Source organism: Crocodylus siamensis, chromosome 1, assembly GCF_052110815.1.
Source record: "Crocodylus siamensis isolate JL-2025a chromosome 1, ASM5211081v1, whole genome shotgun sequence".
NCBI lineage: Eukaryota > Metazoa > Chordata > Crocodylia > Crocodylidae > Crocodylus > Crocodylus siamensis.
Window position 1 is genome coordinate 14542145 of NC_143395.1, and position 19638 is coordinate 14561782.

The 19638-nt window shown below is 44.4% G+C and overlaps 1 protein-coding gene across 4 annotated transcripts in view; it reads left to right on the plus strand.

Moving 5' to 3' along the window:
- The window catches only part of LDAH (lipid droplet associated hydrolase), a 219391-nt gene that overhangs the window by 90265 nt on the left and 109488 nt on the right, over window positions 1-19638 (plus strand). For all 4 annotated transcript variants that reach the window (XM_090031597.1, XM_090031603.1, XM_090031614.1 and 1 more), the window contains exon 4: window positions 9458-9627. In XM_090031597.1, coding sequence (XP_089887723.1) covers window positions 9458-9627 — 170 coding nt within the window. The remainder of the gene's footprint in view (window positions 1-9457; window positions 9628-19638) is intronic.

The following is a 19638-nucleotide window of genomic DNA, read 5'->3' on the forward strand; positions in this document are numbered from 1 at the left end:
CTCTTGAAATCAGGGACTTTTGCCATACTGCTTGCTTTCACCATCCTGTGCCGGATAGTAAATTCCAACAGACAATGGTCACTAATGCCTAGGTAGTCGAGCACCCGCAGATCCCTCACAAGGTCATCGCCTGTGGCAAGGACCAAGTCCAGGAAGGCATTTCCTCTAGTGGGATTATGTACCTCTTGGGTTAGGTGGAGGTCCTGTATGTGGGCTAAAAACCTATGTGAGTGTTCAGACCTGGCTGACTGATCCTCCCAGCAGATGTCTGGATAGTTTAGGTCATCCATGACAACTACATCCCTTGTCCTTACAGCCTCCATGAGCTGACCTGAAAATTCCAGGTCCAGCTCATCCCCCTGGTGAGGCGGTCTGTAGTAGATGCCCACTATCAAGTCCCTCTTCCCACGACCCCCTTGCATTATAACCCAGAGCACCTCAGTTTGCCCCTCTTCTGAACCCATGCTGATCATCGAGGACGTGTACTGCTCTTTAATGTAGAGTGCTACATTTCCCTGCCGCCCCAACCTTTTCTCTCTACTCTATCTTGTCTATACAACCTATAGCCCTTGATGTCTACTGCCCAGTCATGGGTAGAATCCCACCAGGTTTCTGTAAGCCCAGCCAGGTCTCGGTTTTGGCTAGCTAGCAGGAGGGCGAGTTCCTCCTGCTTATTCCCCATACTTCTAGCATTTGTGTAGAGGCAGTTGGGACCTCCTGTGGATGTTTGTGCTGCCCTCTTGTTCACAAGCTTGCCCGGGCCCTTGTCACTTACCTGGGTTGTTCCTGCTTGAGTCACCTGGCTTGAAGTTAAAGTGTCCTCCTGTACCTCTGCATCCCCATCCCCTGATGAATCTAGTTTAAAGTTCGCTGTACGAATTCAGCCAACCTGGAAGAGAAAACATGCTTGAGTTTCGGGGAGAGATGTAGCCCATCCCACCCTAGCATGTCTCCTGTGTGGAAGTGCGGGTCGTGGTCAAAGAATCCAAAGCCCGCCCAGTAACACCAGCTCCAAAGCCGCCAGTTGACCTCTGATGCAGGCCTTGTGACTCTGTCTGCATCTGCTCAGTGGAAGAACAAATGAGAAAACCACCTGTGCTCCAGTCTCCCTAAGCTCCCTAAGAATTAAAAGTCTAATTGTCAGTAAATTAATTTATATCCACATTCTTATTTTTCTTTATTCCTGAGTCATTGCAACTAATTCTTACCTTTCAAAAATAACAGTCCTCCCCATTCTTGCCCCCTCCAATATGGCAGTTCTCTGTGACACCTGCTTCCTACTGAAACAATGCTAGTGTTCACTAGCTAGGACAGGCAAGTGACCATGGGAGGCTGACTCTTCTTGGGAGTCAGGCAAATAATATGCAACTCTCACCACCTTTACAGCCAAATGTAAAACCCACTTAACCCAAATTTTCCCACAGTAGCCTTCCATTCACTAAATAAAAACGCAAATAAAAGTACAACTAAAGCCATCTTGGTGGCAGAGCAGGAGATGAGGCAAGTCATCTTTTTGAGTAATGGACGGTATTCATATACTTCATTGATGAGATCCACATATATAACTGGATGGCTGGAATGGCTGATCATCTTAAAAATAAGCTAATTGACTTCTGGTTTGTAGCAGTGTATCACTTGTCGGTTTGTTTTGCTTTTATGTAGAAAAGACCATTTGTCTACAAGATAACTTTCTGCCTTTTGTAGCACCTCACAGGATGATCTGCCCTGCCTTTTAAGGGAAATCATGGGCGACTGATGCCTCCTGAGTCTGGAGGAGCATGTGCCACCCCATGTCCTCCCTACCAGTCGCCTACGAGGGAAAATTTATATTATGCCTTAACTGGTTGTAATAAATGCTAGAGCTTAGAGAATTCCTGTCTCAAATCTTTCGTTGTGACCTCTTGAGCCATGTTTCTAAGCTGGCTGTCCCTGGCACCTGTGTAGATGTTCACGTGTGTCCAGTTTGGGTGTTCAGATGTCTAGGATGCAAGCTTGCTAATCTGGCATTTTGGCACATAGGCAGCTGAATACTTAACTGGCCAGGTTTATATTCATTTTCCCTTTTTGAATTGATGCTTCAGATTAGGCACATACAAATGTAACCATTCATTCAGCCTTGAAGATCTGGTTTACAGTATCTTTCAGTAATTACTGTCTTCAAAGACACTCAGGATCCTGTAGACTTTGTATTGGAATGCCTATGTCTTACAGACTTCTTCCAGTTTTGTTGCAATGATTTGAATCTCTAATATAGAGTATCTGCTTTCTTGGGGGGGGGAGGGGTCTGAAGGCTTTCTCTCGCATACGCAGCTCAACCCCCTCCCCCCCTCCCCCAAACAAAACCTGTTATTTCCCTAAAAACCAGGCTTCTCCTTCATTGCAAGATTAACCAGTCAACTAATCTCTGAGCAAACAGTTAAATTTAATCTATTATTGTTTTCTGACTGGGTTTACTAGAGGTCAGAAAGAGATTCTTTAAAGTGATCACACACTTGTTTTTCCAAAAGCACATCAGAAGATTAACATCGTGCCAAAGAAAAACAGAAATACAGTATTTCTTTTAAATATTGAAAAAAAGCTAAATAAAGTCTTAAAATGGCATGACTTGGCCCAGGTTGTATGTTTGCAATGTAGGGTACAACTCTTGTGATTCTGCTATCTGAAAACTGCTTTAATGAGCTCCATTTCAGCTATGTAATTTATTCCACACCTGAGGTGAAATAAGTCATCCTCCACTCCTCCTCTGATGTTGAGCCATTTGAGAACTAACGGCCAATATGTTTGTGCAAGTCTGTTTGCTTATACAAAGATCCCATTTAAGTTTCTCCACCCAAGAAATTCATGTTGACTTTGGACAATCTGTGGATCATTTTATTCCATAAAATAAATAAATAATCTTATAAACCTATGACACTTACCACCTTGCTCTCATATATTTTGTGCTATTATAAGGGTAACATTTGCATTGGGGACATATTATGAGCTAATGTCAGATGCAGTAATGTTATATTTGGTCAAAAAATAAAGTTGAATCCATAGAGGTATGGGCCTCTCTGGGATGATCTCAAGGTTTTGCTGATGTGAGTCTGGATTATCTTCATTACAGATTTGTGTTCATTCTTATTCATTAATGAAAATAACTCAAAGTCAGCAGGGATCGACAGTACAGATATAAGTTTGCAGGATCAAGAGCATCATACATGATGAAAGTAATTTCTCTGTTATGTTTAAAAATGGAAGATACTAGAAATTTGACTACTGGGAAATGGGGAGAAAATTACAGACTTCCAAGCTGATTTGTTCTTCAGGTTATGATTTCATATTCCTTATTCAATCAAAAAAAAACTTCCATTGCAGTCAGTAAAAAATTTTACCTGACTAAAGACTGCAGAATTAGTCCATTAGCTACCATGAATGGAATTTAGCTTGTGGATCCCAAAAAAACTCCAAATACATGCTTATCTTCCTATGCAGAGTTTCCAAAAGTTATACCTATGTAATTCGGCTTGGCAGTATATCAGCTTTTGAAAAAGGAATGAACTAGTCATCTTCAGACTTTTGTCACAATCCCTGTTAGGTTGCGCTGGCTTTCAGGGCTCAATTTACTTTTACAGGATGGCGGAAGCTGATGGAGAAAGAGAGAGACAGGACCTAAATAAGTAACCTTGCATTCAGTTGCTCAGAGCAGCCACAGTTCCTCCTGAAATCACTGAACTGTCAATGTATTGGCAGCACAGAGGTTTAGGCCACTTTTTCAGTAATTAAGTATGGAATTTAGATGCATAACTTTAGTAAGTTTAATCTGAAAAAAGTTGGCCCAGTGTTGTTAATTTTTGGAGCACTCACTGTAGGAGGTAACCCATTTATTTATATATAGTGAGAACCACTCCCTATACCTGAAGAGTTTGCCTGTTAAAGAGGACACCACATTTATTCAGAAATTGGGAGTTGGATCTCTCAGCACTCATAAGATGGTTTCAACATAGTGAGTTTTTAACAATAATCTATTGTATAATATTTTTATTTGCCAAATCTTTACTGAACCTCTCTGTGGGGTATTTTGAAGCGTTTGTCTATGACACAAGGGTTATGTGGTTACTATTCCCTCTCCCTCTAACCCCCAACCAGGTAAAAGCTGAGACTCTCCAGTAATCACTTCTTTTCAGGAGTCGGAAATATGAATCAGGCATAAAATACCACAAGACTGACGATGAAAAATTGATAGTGCGAGACAAATAAAGGGTGGGGATCAGAAACACATTTACAGAGTGTTCTTCACCTGCCAGAAGTCACAGAGCATATTGGTGGCAAATAAGGTGACCACCTATTTCTATTTGGGTGGGACAGTCCTGGTTGGGAACCTCAAGTCCCAGTTCCGGGCTGCATGAATCTGGGACAATATTTGTCCCGGATTCACATCATCGTGCAGGGATCCACAGGAAACGACAGGTTTAAAAATATAATGCTGGGATCGGGATGCAGGGGGCACCACACATGCACGTGTACACCTGCACGCACACACACCACAGCCAGGAAATACAGCTGGGCAGCATGGAGAGCAGCTCCCTGCAGGTAAGTCTGTGTGGGGGGTAGAGGGCACGGGGAAGAGAGATGTTAGATGGAGGTTCCCACAGTAAGGGCAGGAGTGGGGCAAGGGGCTGGGGGTGCTGCATGGGGCTGGGGCATGGAGCAGGACAGAGCTCAGGGTGGCTCATCCAGGGGTCCTAGGGCAAGGGGAGGGGCCCCTTGCCACTGCATACACCCCTGAGGGGGAAACATGGGGGGGCACATACCCCCCCCCCACGATTTGTGCATGGGGTAGGAGCAGATGCAGGCAAGGTGCCCCCTACCCAACTGGCAGCAAGGGGGCAGCAGTGTTGTAGAGCTGTGCCCCCCACTGCTGCTGGGTGGGTAGGGAGCATGTGGCCAGTGCAGGGCTCCCAAGTGAAAATCAATAGGGTGGGGAGCTCCGAGCCCTCTGGGCAGACTAAATCCATCCCAGGCCTGCTCGGCTTTGGCTGTGCCACTGGCGGAGGCATAGTGGGGGAGAGGCAGGCATATGTCCCTCCTTGACGTTTTAAAAAGATTTGTCACCCTAGTGGCAAAGTCTGGAGTAGAATTCGAGTACCTGTACTCCTAGGTCAGGGTCCTATCCTTTAGCTTGTACTTCCCCCCATATTCTGTGTTTTGTGTGTACTGTATGTACTTTTAATAAGATGAGCAAGTGGTCAACCAGTTTCTGCATGAGGTTAGGCTGCCGAATAAATAAAGAAGTGGTTAAGACTGTTTTTGCTAAAAATAGAAATTAAGATTAAAAACAATGTTTTGGCCTGAGGCCCTCATTTGGGGTTTTGGAAAACAGAATGAGCATTTTCATTTTCCATTACCTGCAGAAAGCCTTATAGGCAAAACATTACTTCTCATCTAATGTTGTGTTCTTGCGCATGTTTTAATAAAACTTTCTTCCTTCTTTTCTTTTTCATTTAAAGTAAGCCAATGGAAATTATGCCAGGATATGACCAATAATAGTTTTACTAGGAATATTAATTTGGTTAAACAAAGCTCTTTCTGTGGCAGCCTCTACGGTAATTTGCTTAAGCTTTGGGGAAGAAATATTAGAAGATGCTATTTTCTTTCAGCAACTTATCATTTTGCTTTAAATGATCGTATTTAATGCTAATTATCATGTACAAGTTCACTCATTCCATTGAGGGAAATAGCTGTTGCATGCACAAAGGCAATGTCCATTAATGCTAATAAACTCCACTGTGCAAAGTCACTGATCTCGATTGGGATGAAATTTACTGTGTATCAGTTAGAAGCTTTGATGGTAGCATTTGAAATATTATGGGCTAGATTCTCATTTACACTAAGCAAGGCCCTTTTTTAATCCATCTCACAGTGCAAAGGGCTCTAAATAGAATACCAAATAATCTTTTGTCACATTGTTTATTGTAAATGAAATCTTGCTTCTTTTGTAACTTTTTATCCTTAAGGATAGGTATTTTATGCAAGTAATGGGACTAGATGAGACTCAGTTCTGTCTTGCGTCCTGTCCTTTACTAAAATATCTGAGTGCCTTTTGATCCCTTTAATGTATTTATCTTCCAAGCACCATATGTGGTAAGAACATGGTGTTTATCCTCATTTTAGAAACAGGGAGCTTGAAGTAAAGAAACTGTGGTTATGTATCGACATTCAGGAAGGTTAGATTGAGTTAAAAATGGCCACCCAATCTAAAGTATGTTGGGATGGGGGTGGGCTAGCAGGGGGATCAGGGTTTAGCAGGGTCTGTTGGGGGAAGGGGAGGGGGACCAGGAGGCTTTGATAGGATCAGGGGGGCAAGGGATCCATGGGGGGTTTGGAGGGATTGAGGGGGCTAGCTGGGTCCATAGGGAGTTGGTGGGCTCCATTAGGGTTTAGCAGGATCAGGGGAACTAGAAGGGTCTGCAGGAATACAAGGAGGAGATTGGAGGATCCTCCCCAGGACCAGGGGCTATTTTTAGCCCCTGATTTCCCACCCTCTCCCAATGAATGACACCCCCTTTGTGAACCTTTTCCCCTCCCCTATCCTGCCTGCCCCTTGCTTTTCCCTGAATTACTTTGATAGGCTCCTGGCACCAGGAACGTCTTGCAGGGTGTGGGATTTGTAGGGCTGCGGGTGAGGCTAGCTGGTCTTCAGGGTTTGGGCTTGGGGGGTGGCAGGGAAGTTGTCTGCCTGGGGGAGGGGTGGGGCCAAAGGGGCTAAAAATAGCCTGGTGCCATGGGGGTAGATAGAAAAAGGGCTGCCCCAGTGCTTGGGGCCAGCAGTGGGCTTTCCCAGTCCCAGGGTTGTGCTGGGAACTGTACAAAAGTTCAGTTAGATTGTTCTTGCTGGATCTGATATAAGTTAGACTACCTTGGAGGTAGGTTTAAATTAGGTTGGGTCAGCCATTTTTAGACCTGAACTTCTTGCCCTTCTATACAGTTTGCAGTTATATCCCCACTTAGATTTCATAGACATTAGGGCTGGAAGGGACCTTGGGAGATCATCGAGTCTAGCCCCCTGCCCAAAGGGCAGGAAGTCAGCTGGGGTCATAGGATCCCAGCAAGATAAGCATCCAATTTACTCTTGAAGGTGTTCAATGTAGGTGCTTGAACCACCTCCGCTGGCAGACTGTTCCAGACCTTGGGGGCTCGGACAGTAAAAAAAATTCTTCCTTATGTCCAGCCTGAAACGGTCTTGCAGGAGTTTGTGACCGTTCGACCTCATCATCCCTTGGGGCGCTCTGGTGAACAAACGTTCCCCCAGATCCTGGTGGTCACCCCTGATAAACTTATAGGTGGCCATCAGATCACCCCTGAACCTACACTTTTCCAGGCTAAAGAGTCCCATGGCTCTCAGCCTGTCATCATAAGATCTGTTTTCCTGACCTCTGATCATGCGTGTGGCTCTCCCCTGGACTCTCTCCAGCTTCTCCACATCCTTTTTGAATTGTGGAGCCCAAAACTGGACACAGTACTCCAGCTGCGGCCTCACCAAGGCTGAGTACAAGGGGAGAATGACGTCCCGGGATTTGCTCGAGAAGCATCTGTGGATGCAAGCCAGCGTTTTGGTCGCTTTACTAGCCGCAGCATCGCATTGCAGGCTCATGTTCATCTTGTGGTCAAGTCTCTTTCTTCTGTAGTGCTATCCAGCGTAGCACTGCCGAGCCTATAAGGGTGCTGCAGGTTTTTCCTCCCAAGGTGGAGAACCTTGCATTTTTCGGTGTTAAACACCATGAGGTTCTCGTCTGCCCATTTGCTGAGCTTGTCCAGGTCAGCCTGGATCACCCGCCTATCTTCTGATGTGGATGCTTTGCCCCACAGTTTGGTGTCATCGGCGAACTTGGCCAGTCCACTCCTGACTCCAATATCCACATCATTAATGAAGATGTTGAACAGGATGGGACCCAGGACAGAGCTTTGAGGGACCCCACTGGTCACAGGGCACCACGATGAGTGACTGCCATCGATTACAACCCTCTGGGTCTGACCATGGAGCCAGTTTCCCAGCCAGCAGATTGTGGTGGACCCAAGGCCACAACTGGGCAGTTTGGCCAAGAAGTGATCGTAGGATACCAGATCAAAGGCTTTTTTGAAGTCAAGATATATGACATCAATCTCTTTTCCCTTGTCCAGGTGATAGGTAACCTGGTCATAGAAGGAAATGAGATTGGTCAAACAAGACCTACCCACAACAAACCTGTGCTGGCTATCCCTTAGGATGTTAGCCTGGGCCAGTCCATCAAGGATGGCCTCCTTAATAAACTTTTCTAGGATCTTCCCCAGGATAGAAGTCAAGCTAATGGGCCTGTATTTAGCCGGATCCACTATCCTCCCTTTCTTGAAGATCGGCACCACATTGGCCTTCTTCCAGTCTTCGGGCACTACACCAGAGCGCCAGGAGTTTTCAAAGATCCGTGCCAGGGGCTGGGCTATGACGCTCGCCAGCTCCTTGAGTACCCTGGGGTGCAGATTGTCAGGGCCGGCTGACTTGAAGGTATCCAGCTTCTCAAGGTGTTCCTTCACGAGGTCAGCATTTATGGAGGGTAGGGGATCCCCATCACCCGGATCTCCCTGTCCCATAGCAGGCACGGGCATCCCATGGGACTGATGAAAGACTGACACAAGGTACGTATTTAATAGGTTGGCTTTTTCCTGGGCGTCAGTTGTCATTTGCCCCATCTGGTTTAGCAGGGGTCCAACATTGCCCTTGCTTTTCCTCCAGCTCCCCACATATCTGAAAAAGGACTTTTTGTTGTCCTTGATGCTTGAAGCTAGTTGGAGTTCAGTTGCAGCCTTGGCTTTCCTGGTTTGCTCCCTGCAGGACCGGACCAGCGTGGAATAATCCTCCTTGGAGGTGAATCCCGTCCTCCATCCTTTGTAGGCTTTCCTTTTTAGCCGCAGGAGGTCCGCTAGGTTCCTAGAGAGCCAGGAGGGCTGCTGTGCCTTCTTACTGCCTTTCCTCCGTGTTGGAATAGATTTAGCTTATGCATTGAGGATCGCTTCCTTGAGAAGCAACCACTCTTCTTGAACTCCCATCTCCCTGGGGTCACAGTCCCTGAGGGCCTGACGACTTAGGTCAATCTAAATGTAAGGTCCAAGCCTGGGCAAACTAAGTTGCATTGGGTGACCATTTTTAATATGATCTAACCTCCCTTTAACCTTCCCAAATATCTTTACCTAGCTTCTTGACAACATCCTGACAATGCCTAACATAATACAACAGCACAAACTATAGCAGCTATAGCCGCTTCCACTGGCAGACAGACAAGGAGAAGGAAGTGGTAGTAATAAGCTGTATATTTTTCAGTGGGCCTTTACTCAAAATTCTGACTTAATTTGTTCCAGAGTGTTTTCTAGAAAAGCTGAGATGAATTAATTGAAATATCCCTTTAAAAAAAAAAGAAAAAAGTATCACTGCTTTATATTTCAGACACTGATATGAAAGAACTAGAGGATATATTTGGACTTCATGGACAAACAGAACACAAGCTGGACTTTCTCCGAAAGAACGTGCCAAAAGATATGAAGCTTGTGCTGATTGGCCATTCAATTGGTTGCTACATCACCCTTGAAATGATGAAGCGGGCATCAGAACTTAAGGTATGTCAGCCTTGGAGAAGTAAGTAATATCACTCTTCATGGCATCCTCTACACTTTGTATTTAATTAATCAACCCTGATAATGGGAAGCAGCATTTCCATCCCACATGTATTTTCAGACCTCATAAACAGACATTTAGTTACTGTTCTTGAATGGTCAGTTCCAGTACAGAGTCATACAAAATGCACAGAATTTTATTTTCCACTGTAATGCACTTTATAAAGCAATGAGCACTTCTGCAATGGGGAATGTAGAACGGCAAGAGTTTTCTATTTGTGAATTGAAGATAGTGTTACTTGTGACACTGATGTACCTCAAAAGATGTTGTAGACGTTCAAGAAATTACTTGCATAGGCTGGTTTGGTAATTAGGCATATCACAGAAATAGTAAGTGTCATTATCAGTAGTGCTGTTGCATATGTTCACACATTCAATAAAACTAAACAGTATTTTATCATGAGTACAGTATCAGATAGAGTGTCTCTGTAGATGGAGGAAAAGAAGTTTTATTGAAAGGGATAATATAATAACTTGAGGCTGCAAATGTGTATAATTAATATGCATGTTTTAAACACCTACTATAGAGTGTTGAAAAGTTGTCAGGAGGTTTCAGCATTCACTTGAGGATTTATAATTTGCAAATTGCTTATTAAACATATCAGTATCAGAGCTGTGTATTCAAAGACCATTATTCATTTTAGTAAAATGGAGTCCTGATTCAAATTTGAGTGTCTCTCTGCTACCGGAATAAACTTATTTATGGTCATAAGAGAAATACACAGGACTTCCTTTTATCTTTCTCAAATCCAGAGCACTTTGCAAACATTAATATTCATACAATTTTAATAAACTAGCTAAGTAAATGAACAGTACTGGAAGGAGAGCTGAACCACAGAGGTTAACTGATTTGCACAAAGTGAGAAGGAGCTAGTGTCAGTGCTGGGATTTCCACTCCAGAAATTGTTACCAACTGCTGTACTGTACAGGCCACTAGACTTTGACCATTACGGTGCTGCTGCATGAGACAGAAACTGAAAGTAGCTAATGAAGAAAAAATGACCTTTTTAAAAGGAAAGGTGGTTAGCTGTGCTGGGTTGAAGTCAAGCTGAAGGCAGGAGACAGTGGTAACTCATAGACTATAGTACTCGAATACAAGACAAGGTTTTTTCCTCCAGTTAACATGGGGAAATCTTACATTTACATACAAGTAAACTGCATGAAATACATCGTCTGTCATTAAGCTGCTGCCAAAAACTGCATGTGCTCAGTCCTGGAAACCAACTATGAAGTTGATTCAACCCAGATAACACTGAGCATGACTATAAAATACTTTACCCTTATTGTGTACCACAAGGATAGGTTAGTGCAACCCACCTGAATAAGATTCAGTGCCCATTGCACTCAGTTCCCCTCAGCGCCAACTCTGGTTGGTGCTGAGGGGATCTGGTGGCCATCTGTAAACTGGCCAAGGGAGAAAGGGAGACCAGCAGGCAATGGGAGAGTCCCTGTTCCCCTAAGCACTGGGCGTAACAAGGATTAACGGCCATAGATTAATGAAGAGTAGATTCAGACTAGACATCAGGAGGCACTACTTCACAGTCAAGGTGGCTAGGATCTGGAACCAACTTCCAAGGGAAGTGGTGCTCTCTTTTACCCTGGGGTTCTTTAAAAGGAGGCTAGATAGACACCTTGTTGGGGTCGTTTGACCCCAGCATCCCTTCCTGCCCATGGCAGGGGGTTGGGCTAGATGATCTGCTCAGGTGCCTTCCAACCCTACCTACTATGAAACTATGAACTCTTTTGGTGAGCCACTGTATTAAATAAAGTTTGACTTCCTTTTCACTGCCACAGCTGAACTGCACCTTTCTTTCCCATTTGTGATGATTCTTGTTTCTTCATCAGCCTTAAATGGCAAACTTCATGAAACAGGGCCCAGAATCCCTCTGTCACGTCCTCTTTCAGGCTGTTGAATATGATTAATGTAGCCTCACTCTCTAGGAAGTGAAGCCAGACCAGGTTGCCCTCTCCTTTCTCTGCATATACACTTTTGGAGCATCCCAAGACTCATGACAAGGACACCTGGTTCCCGTCATGATTGAAGAGCTAATTAACACATGGATCCTTTTGGGCAGCGGGGAGGCTTTCTGGAGTATGCACACATAATGATCAGTAGGGTCACCATGGCTTGAAATGCTGTTGACTGCTGGGGCCCAGCCCAGTGAACTATATGGTAAATAACAAGCCTCTTGGCTTTGGACTAATATCATGAATAGTTTGTTCTATATATAAGTTGGTACAAAACTGCTACTTAAAAGTGTATTTATGGAGTACTTGTAATTCAGAGAGGCATACATTTTTGTAAGCAACTACTGTAGTTTACTTTGGAGGCTACAAATGAACTTGCAGGAAACATATGAGGAGCAGATACATGAACCTGGATATTATGTGTTGACATGGTTTGTGTTGACAGGGGAGTACAACTGGCATCTGGATCCATTGACATGGCAGTGCTGGTCAGAAGGCAAGTTACTGGTATCAGCTGGTGCCTTGGTGAAAATAGGTGTTAGGTGGTCTGCTGCTGGCAATGTGTCATTTGAATTGGGGGCCTGAGATAAGCCAGAACAGGTTTGTCCCCTCCAGGAGGGGTTGGCAGTCTTTAATGGTGCATTCAAAGTGTTCAAGCTGGGGAATGTAGACGATAACCAGAGGGATTCTGTTTTGTCACAGGGTTGGTATTTTACCAGGTTGGAGCTGGGTCTGAGCCTGGCTGTGTTGGTCTGAGGACTCTGGTTTTGGGACTGCTCTGTCCTTAAGGTGAACATCCCAGTCAGTGAGATCACAGCAGATACCGTTGTAATATGGAGTCTGGGTGTAGATGATGGATCTGGTGATGTGTTGTGGATTAAAACTGGTGGTATGGAAGTAGCTGTACTGGTCTGCTGATTTCTGATACAATGTGGTGGTAATGCAGCTACTGTAAGCTTTCACAGCGTTAAAGTTGCCACCTCGTAGAATTTCTCTAAAGATACTTTCTCACGTATTCCTATAATGAAGATATCATTGATGTACCTTAGATATACCAGGGGAATGAGAAGGTAGCTGGAGAGGAAATGGATGTCAAGGCCTTCTATATAGAAGTCAAGGTCTAATATATTTGACATCTTTTGGGGGCCAATATGTGTGCCCATGGCAGTACCATTCATGTATAGGTATAGGGAGTCTCCAAATCTGAAATACAGATAGTTTTGTGTGAGGACAAAGTGTGAGAGTGCATTGGAAATTGAAGCATTTTCATCATCAGGGATAATGTTCTTTATGGCTTATAATCCATCCCCAGGAGGGATGTTGGTGTACAGAGATGCAACATCTGTGATAGCTAAGACGGTTGCTGGAATCTTGTCAATAGAATCCAGTTTCTTTAAGAACTTGTTTTTTCTCATAGCTGGAAGCTCTAGTGGCAAAAACAGTTAGACAACAACTCCTGATCCTTTAAGTCAAGTAAAGTACTAAATATAAATTAACAAAACACATAAAGTGAAAAATCAAATAGAGATTTAAAATACTTCCATCTTTTCATAGTAGAAAATGATAGTAACAGTGAAGAAAAGAGTTTTCTTTTTTTAATGAAATAAAAATATTTAGTGACTCAGTTCTCATTTAGCTAGAAAAGATTGTGCAAGGTGAGAGAGAATGAGGGAGATTATCCCTATGACTTTTTTTTTCCCCTTTGTACCTGAAATTTCTCAGTGACTCCTTCTGTGTCACTCAGCCACAATATTCTTCCTTTGCATCCAATAGACGATGGATGCTCAGCCATAAATAATAAGAATGACAATCAATAAATAATCCTGACATTCTTTGCATCCCTTCTTCCTTAGTAGCCATTTTTTTAATATATGACCCATGTTGGAGAGAAGTACTAGTATTACAATGCATGTTTCTTATGGGCATTAATAGCCCCTTCCTTTTAATGTCCATTTTCATTATTACAGCAATTAAAATGAAACTTGAAGTTAATATGATACATTTCCACAGGCATAATTTATTCTAAACAAGGAATTTATTATAAACAAGGAATTTATTATAAACAAGGAATTTATGATGGCACTTGTATAACTGTGTTTTATCTATTCAAGAAGGGAGTGTTTTAGAAAGCATTATATGCAGTAATTTATCCAAAAATATCAACTCTTCTTTGGTCAACATCTGTACAGTTTTTATTGCTCAAATAGTTTTATCTGGTTTGAATTAACTATGAATTTGAGTAATTTTTTTACACCTGGCTTAGTGGATGCTGGTGTCATGATATTTGTCAATGTGTTGAAACTTTGGTATCTGTAGGACACGCTAAAACTGTCTTGTGCGATGTATGCTTGAAGTTTAATATATGACACGCTACATTTAAGATGCATTTAACAATAGAAAATATTTGTGTAAGCCAGAGTGTTGTGCAACCTTTGTCCTTTTGCCAAAAATAAGTTAACTGTTACGTTTTATAACATATGAAGTGTGATAATAAGAAACTTGTGTTTCCATTTCTCCTTTTATTTTTACTGGAATATTTGATTCCCACAAGATTTTGAACACATATGTGTAGTTTAGTAGCTAGATCATTTTATTTTATTTTTGTGTAGTTCTTTTGAGATATTCCTTTATTATATGAGGTTTTTTGGTTTGTTCCTAAATTCACTGCTTTTTAAAAGCCTTCCACTGCTAATGCTTTACTGTTCTGAGCTGGAGCTTAAAAGTGCTGTATTTATCATTCTAGTAGTTCACTAACTTATTTTTAGTGTATATTAAGAGGGTTTTATTTTTTGTACTCACTGTACTGCACTATAGTAATTAAACCAGATGTAGACCAGCTTGTCCTCTTCAGGTACATTGAGGAAATAGGTTGGAAAGCATGAAAGAGAAGAAGTGCCATCCAGGTAGTATTTCCATCATCTTCCCTTGTGGTCCAATGATAGCCAGATTTCTGAGGGCTTAGACCACTGATTCTCAACCAGGGTGCCATGGCTCCCTGGTGCTCTCTGAGATGCTTTGAAGGGTGCAGCGAAGCACGAGGCACTAAAATGGTAAGTACAGGCTCAGGCTTGCCCTTACCTGGGTGATCCCCTACTCCCCACTGCCCATCTTCTCTACAAGGAGGTAAGAACAGTAATATATAAATTAGTTTTGGAAACTGGGTGCCGCTCAAGTCACAAAAGTTGTAGAAAGGTGCCTGGAGTCCAAAGTTGTGAGCCACTCCTTGAGAGTATACTCCACTGGATGTTTGACATCAAAGCTAGAAATAGAGGGAGTTGCACCTTGCAGCAGTCAGCCTATCACCAAAGCAATATTTCCTGCTGGCCCCACATCTCTCTTGTTAGACCTCCAAGTAGGAGTTTATGCAACTTCACTATGTCCCTTTTATGTCTGCTACTGTGCGATTCTCCGCCAGTGTGCTGTGAGATCGTCTGAGGGGTTTCACAGAGCCTAGCCCCTGTGCAAGGAAACTTTGGGCACCCTGCAGCCTGGCAGCACCTCCTGTAGCCCCTCCCATCAGCACCTCCCATCAGCTCCACGAAGCATGGGAGGAGCAGGGGAATAACCTGTGCTGAAAGGCACAACCCTGCACCACTGTTGTAGGAGGTTGCCAGTGGTATTTCCAGAGAGAAAATGGGGTAGTGCATAGGGTGGGATTGATTCTCAGCTGGCTTTCTCTTCCCTTTCTACAGTCTTGGCACGAGTGTGTCTGGATGGATGGTTACAGTTCTGATTGCTTATTTAAGAGCAATCAAGGAACAGCTAGAGGGAGGAGTAGGCTTTCCCTGCTCATGGATGTGCCTACATGTCTAAATAAATCTTTTTTGAGTCCTGCTAATCTCTTGGCTTCTGAGATAACCTCGGTTACAGCTCATTTAGAACCAGCAGTGTTACTTTCCATGTGCCTTAATCAGCATTGGATTTCACACACCATTTTCTTACTCAGTAACCCACTTTTGTTGAGTCTTTCTAAAGGTTCTCTAGTCCAAACCAACCCAAATAATTTTGTGTCATTTCCAAGGTGGATTTAGTTTGGTAAAAGGCACTCTTATTTTGGAACGAGTGTGTCCATGCATGGAGTCATTCCAGACTCGTTCCACTTGCAGACAAGCTCTTTTCTTATTGTAGGCTTTGGTTTTTAAGGTTGTGTGATCATTTCAAGTCTGTAAATTCTGTTTTTTTTCCAGAGATTAATGTCTCAGGCAGCTTGCCTTTCCCTGTCTAGTCCTCTGAAAGGAGTCCCACATACTAGAGTTTTTTAACATTCCAGTTCTTAAAAAATAGAGTTTTTAACATCCCTCCAAGAGCTTGTCTAGGGGGTGAGTGGAGAAGCTCCTGTGGTAGTGCTATCTCAACATGGAGCTCTTGCCTGCTCTGTGAGCTCCCCTCTGCAATCTCTTCGTCTGGGATTAGGACAGGGGTGGGCAAAATACAGCCTGTGGGCTGCACCTACCCCACCAAGCACAGCGCCCACCAACAAACTGTGGGCCGCCCAGCCCTTCCACCCACAAGGGTGGGACCGATGCACCCATGTGTACACCCTGCCTCCCCCACAAACATACCGTATTGCCTTGTTCCCACCCTCGTGGGTGGAAGGGCCTGGCTGGGCAGCATGCGGGGGCCTTCCGCGGTCTCCCGCTGGCTCTGGGCAGGAGGTTGGGAAGCAGCGGGGGTGGCGCTGTAGCTGGGCACCGGAGTGTGGTGCTGGGCCTGGTGGCAGCGCAGAGCCCACGCCTATGGAAATGGGGGGGCAGCAGCAGCACAGAGTTGGGCGAGGCAGTGTGTGGGTGGGAGGGAGGGTGGGGTGTGTGGGGACCCCCTCATACACTCCCCCCATGGTGCGCAGCCCTGGCAGGTGGTGGCAGCAGCAGCAGGCTGTGCATATGAGGCACAGGTGCCCAGCGGGGCGCGGCTCTGGCCAGCACTGCACAACACAGTGAGGGGCACAGCCTTCCCTGGGCCTCTCTCGCTGGCGCTCTCCACCACTCGCACACAGACCCTGCACTCACACAGTACGGGAAGGAAGTCCCGTGTGCTGAAGCCAGATGCCTTCCCGGCTAGGGCTGTGCAGCACAGGAGAAAAGCCCTGCCCACTGGAGCCAGCTGCCTTCCCCGCCACCCAGGGGAAGACGCCTGGGGCTTCGCTCCCCTGCCACGCAGCCCTGGCAGAGAAGGTAGCTGGCTCCAGTGCCTGAGGCTTGTCTCCTGTGCAGCGCAGCCCCAGCAGGGAAGGCAGCCGGCTCCAGCACGTGGGGCTTCCTTCCTGTATTGTGCAAATGTAGGGGCTGCAGGTGAGTGGCAGGGAGCCCCAGCGATATAGATGGCTTGGGGGAGGCTGTGACCCTCAGTGCAAGGTGCAGCGCTGGCCAGAACCATGCCCTGCCAGGCGCCTGCTCCCTGAGTGCTCCACCTGCTGCTGGTGTGCCATGGGGGGAGCGTGGAGGGTCCCCACCCCCCACATATCCACAACCCCCAACATACCCCATGCCCCCCCACACACGCAGCCACATCCCCTCAAGCCCCCACCCCACCATACACACCCACCATACCCCCCACACAATATACAAAACTAAGAATTTATTTTTGAGTTATTATACAATCACTTCTCTATACAGCACGCAAACACAAATCATGACAAAAATCTTTTTTGTAATAAAATTAAAATGTTGTAGTAAATGTTTGACTTTTAGTGTATGATTCAGTTTTTGTCTGGTTCTATGATGGCAACTCCCCCAAAGGTGTATTTCTGGGGGGCAAGGGGAGGGACTTCTGGCGGCAAAGGTCAGGGGTTGGGGGTGGGACTTCCGGCGCCAAGATGCCAGTAGGGGTGGGGCAGCTGTCAAGGGTTGGGGCTACCCATGTGGCCCTGGACAGCTCACCAAATCCTCCACTTGAAATAATTGCCCAGCCCTGGATTAGAAGAATAACGTACAAATTCCTGTAAGTCAGTTTTTAAACATTTCTCCATAATATGTCTCTCGTGGTCAGACCAGTCTGTGTCCCATCACAGGACTGCTCCTTTTGTTCCTCATTTATAGTCTGGTTTTGTTCTGCTGAAGTCAGTGGCCACCTCTGAATCCTGGGAATGGGACTGAGCCAGAAGAGACAAACAAATACCTCTGCCAAACAAATACCTCTGCCAAATAAGTTACTGGGATTACAAAACTGAGTCTAGTGACCCCCTTTGGTTACTATTTTAGAATTAATTGTGTTGAAAGCCTGATAATGGAGTTGGGAAGCATTTTCATAATGACTGGAAAGAAAGAAGTCACCACAATTAAATATGGGTCTCCTTGAAAAAAGCAAAATTCTTTGGGACAGAATTGCTGGAAATCCAAGAGGGAAGATGGATCAAGAAGGGTAAACTTATTACCAGTTCAAACACCATTGCAATTACCTGTATGCTGAGCCTCGTAACCACCTCAAAGGTTTGACCCGTGAGAGAGTGCCAGAACGTTAGCAGCAGCATGGCAAGGTAAAAGAGAAGAATTCACAGGGGCATGAAGTTCTTTAAACTTACATTTTTCTGAGAAGATTCAGCCATATATCTAAGGCAAGATGTAGGCTGTGTCTCATTATGGAAGCTACTTTTTAAAGGGATATATATGATAAACTAGGTGCATCGAGGAACTAGGCTGGAAGGCATGAAAGAGGAAGTGGCATCAGACTCGTATTGTCATCGTATTCCCTTGTGGTCCAGTGATAGCCAGATTTCTGAAGGCTTAGACCACTGATTTTCAACCAGGGTGCCATGCATCCTGGGACTCTGCAAGATCCTTTGGAGGGTGCTGTGAAGCATGAGGCGCTAAACTAGTAAGCACAGGCTCAGGCTTGGTTAAATGTTAAACAGTTACAGCACAATTGGGGCAGGGGAGGATGCCATTGTGATGGTGCCCTGTCTCATGTGTCTGCTCCTAACTGACAATAAGTGAAGCTAATCACTTCCCCCAGGTGCGTCCCATTTCATTTGGATGAAATGGCTAGGAGTCAGGACACCTCTATACCTGCCATGGCTTGGGGTTGGGAACTGGGAGCAATGCATCCTGGAGGAGTATACATTGCTCATTTTATCTCTGAGGAGCAGACTGAAATTACCCTACCAGAGCCCACAGTAAACCCTCATCTGAAGTGGCATAACTTTGAGACACTCAGAGGACACTTAGCATGACTTAAAGAGCTTTTAATATTCAAGTACTTGTGTTTCAAGTGCCCTTAATAGGGTCTAAGTGTAATGTGTAACTTCACCCTGAGTAAATGTAAGAATTCTCTGAATGAGTCATGTAGTAAGGCAGATGACAACCGGTTACAAAGGCAAAGCCAACAAATCATTGTAAGAAAACATAAATATTAATTTGGATACCAATTCAAGGATTTTTCTCTTTAAACAAGGTGTTTGTGGTCAACACATTCAACATTAATTCAGTTATAGAGATTCCTTACGATTGTCAGATGTAATGATTTACTTTCAGCAAACCCAGACTGCACTGACAGATATATAAACTGGTTCCTTTTTAATAATAAATATGTCTACAGTTGTATAGTTCAGAGAACATTCAAGGAACACATCTCCCTATTCCCTTTTTGGTAGTGTCTCTACCAACATCACAGCCTTGTTCCATATATTTAGGAGATTTTAAAGAATGTGTCTAACACAAACCAAAGAATTGTAGTTTAGTATTTCCCTAAAAAGAAGAGTCTCTTTTCATGCTACAACTGGGCCATGTAGACTGCGCTGTGCTGGAACCATTGGCACAGTAGATATAATTGAGTAGATTTGCGTGGCTGACACGGTATTTTTTGTTTGCATTATAGCAATTGAGGACTGATGGCAATAGATTGTAAACCAGGAGGCATGGCTGATGGGTAAGAGAAGGAATTAACCATAGATCCCATTCGTCAGTGATAGTTATGTTCTGAAGAGATAAAATAGGTGGAGACAGTACTTTCGTAATGATTTCATGCCATTGAAATATTAAACAGTAAGCG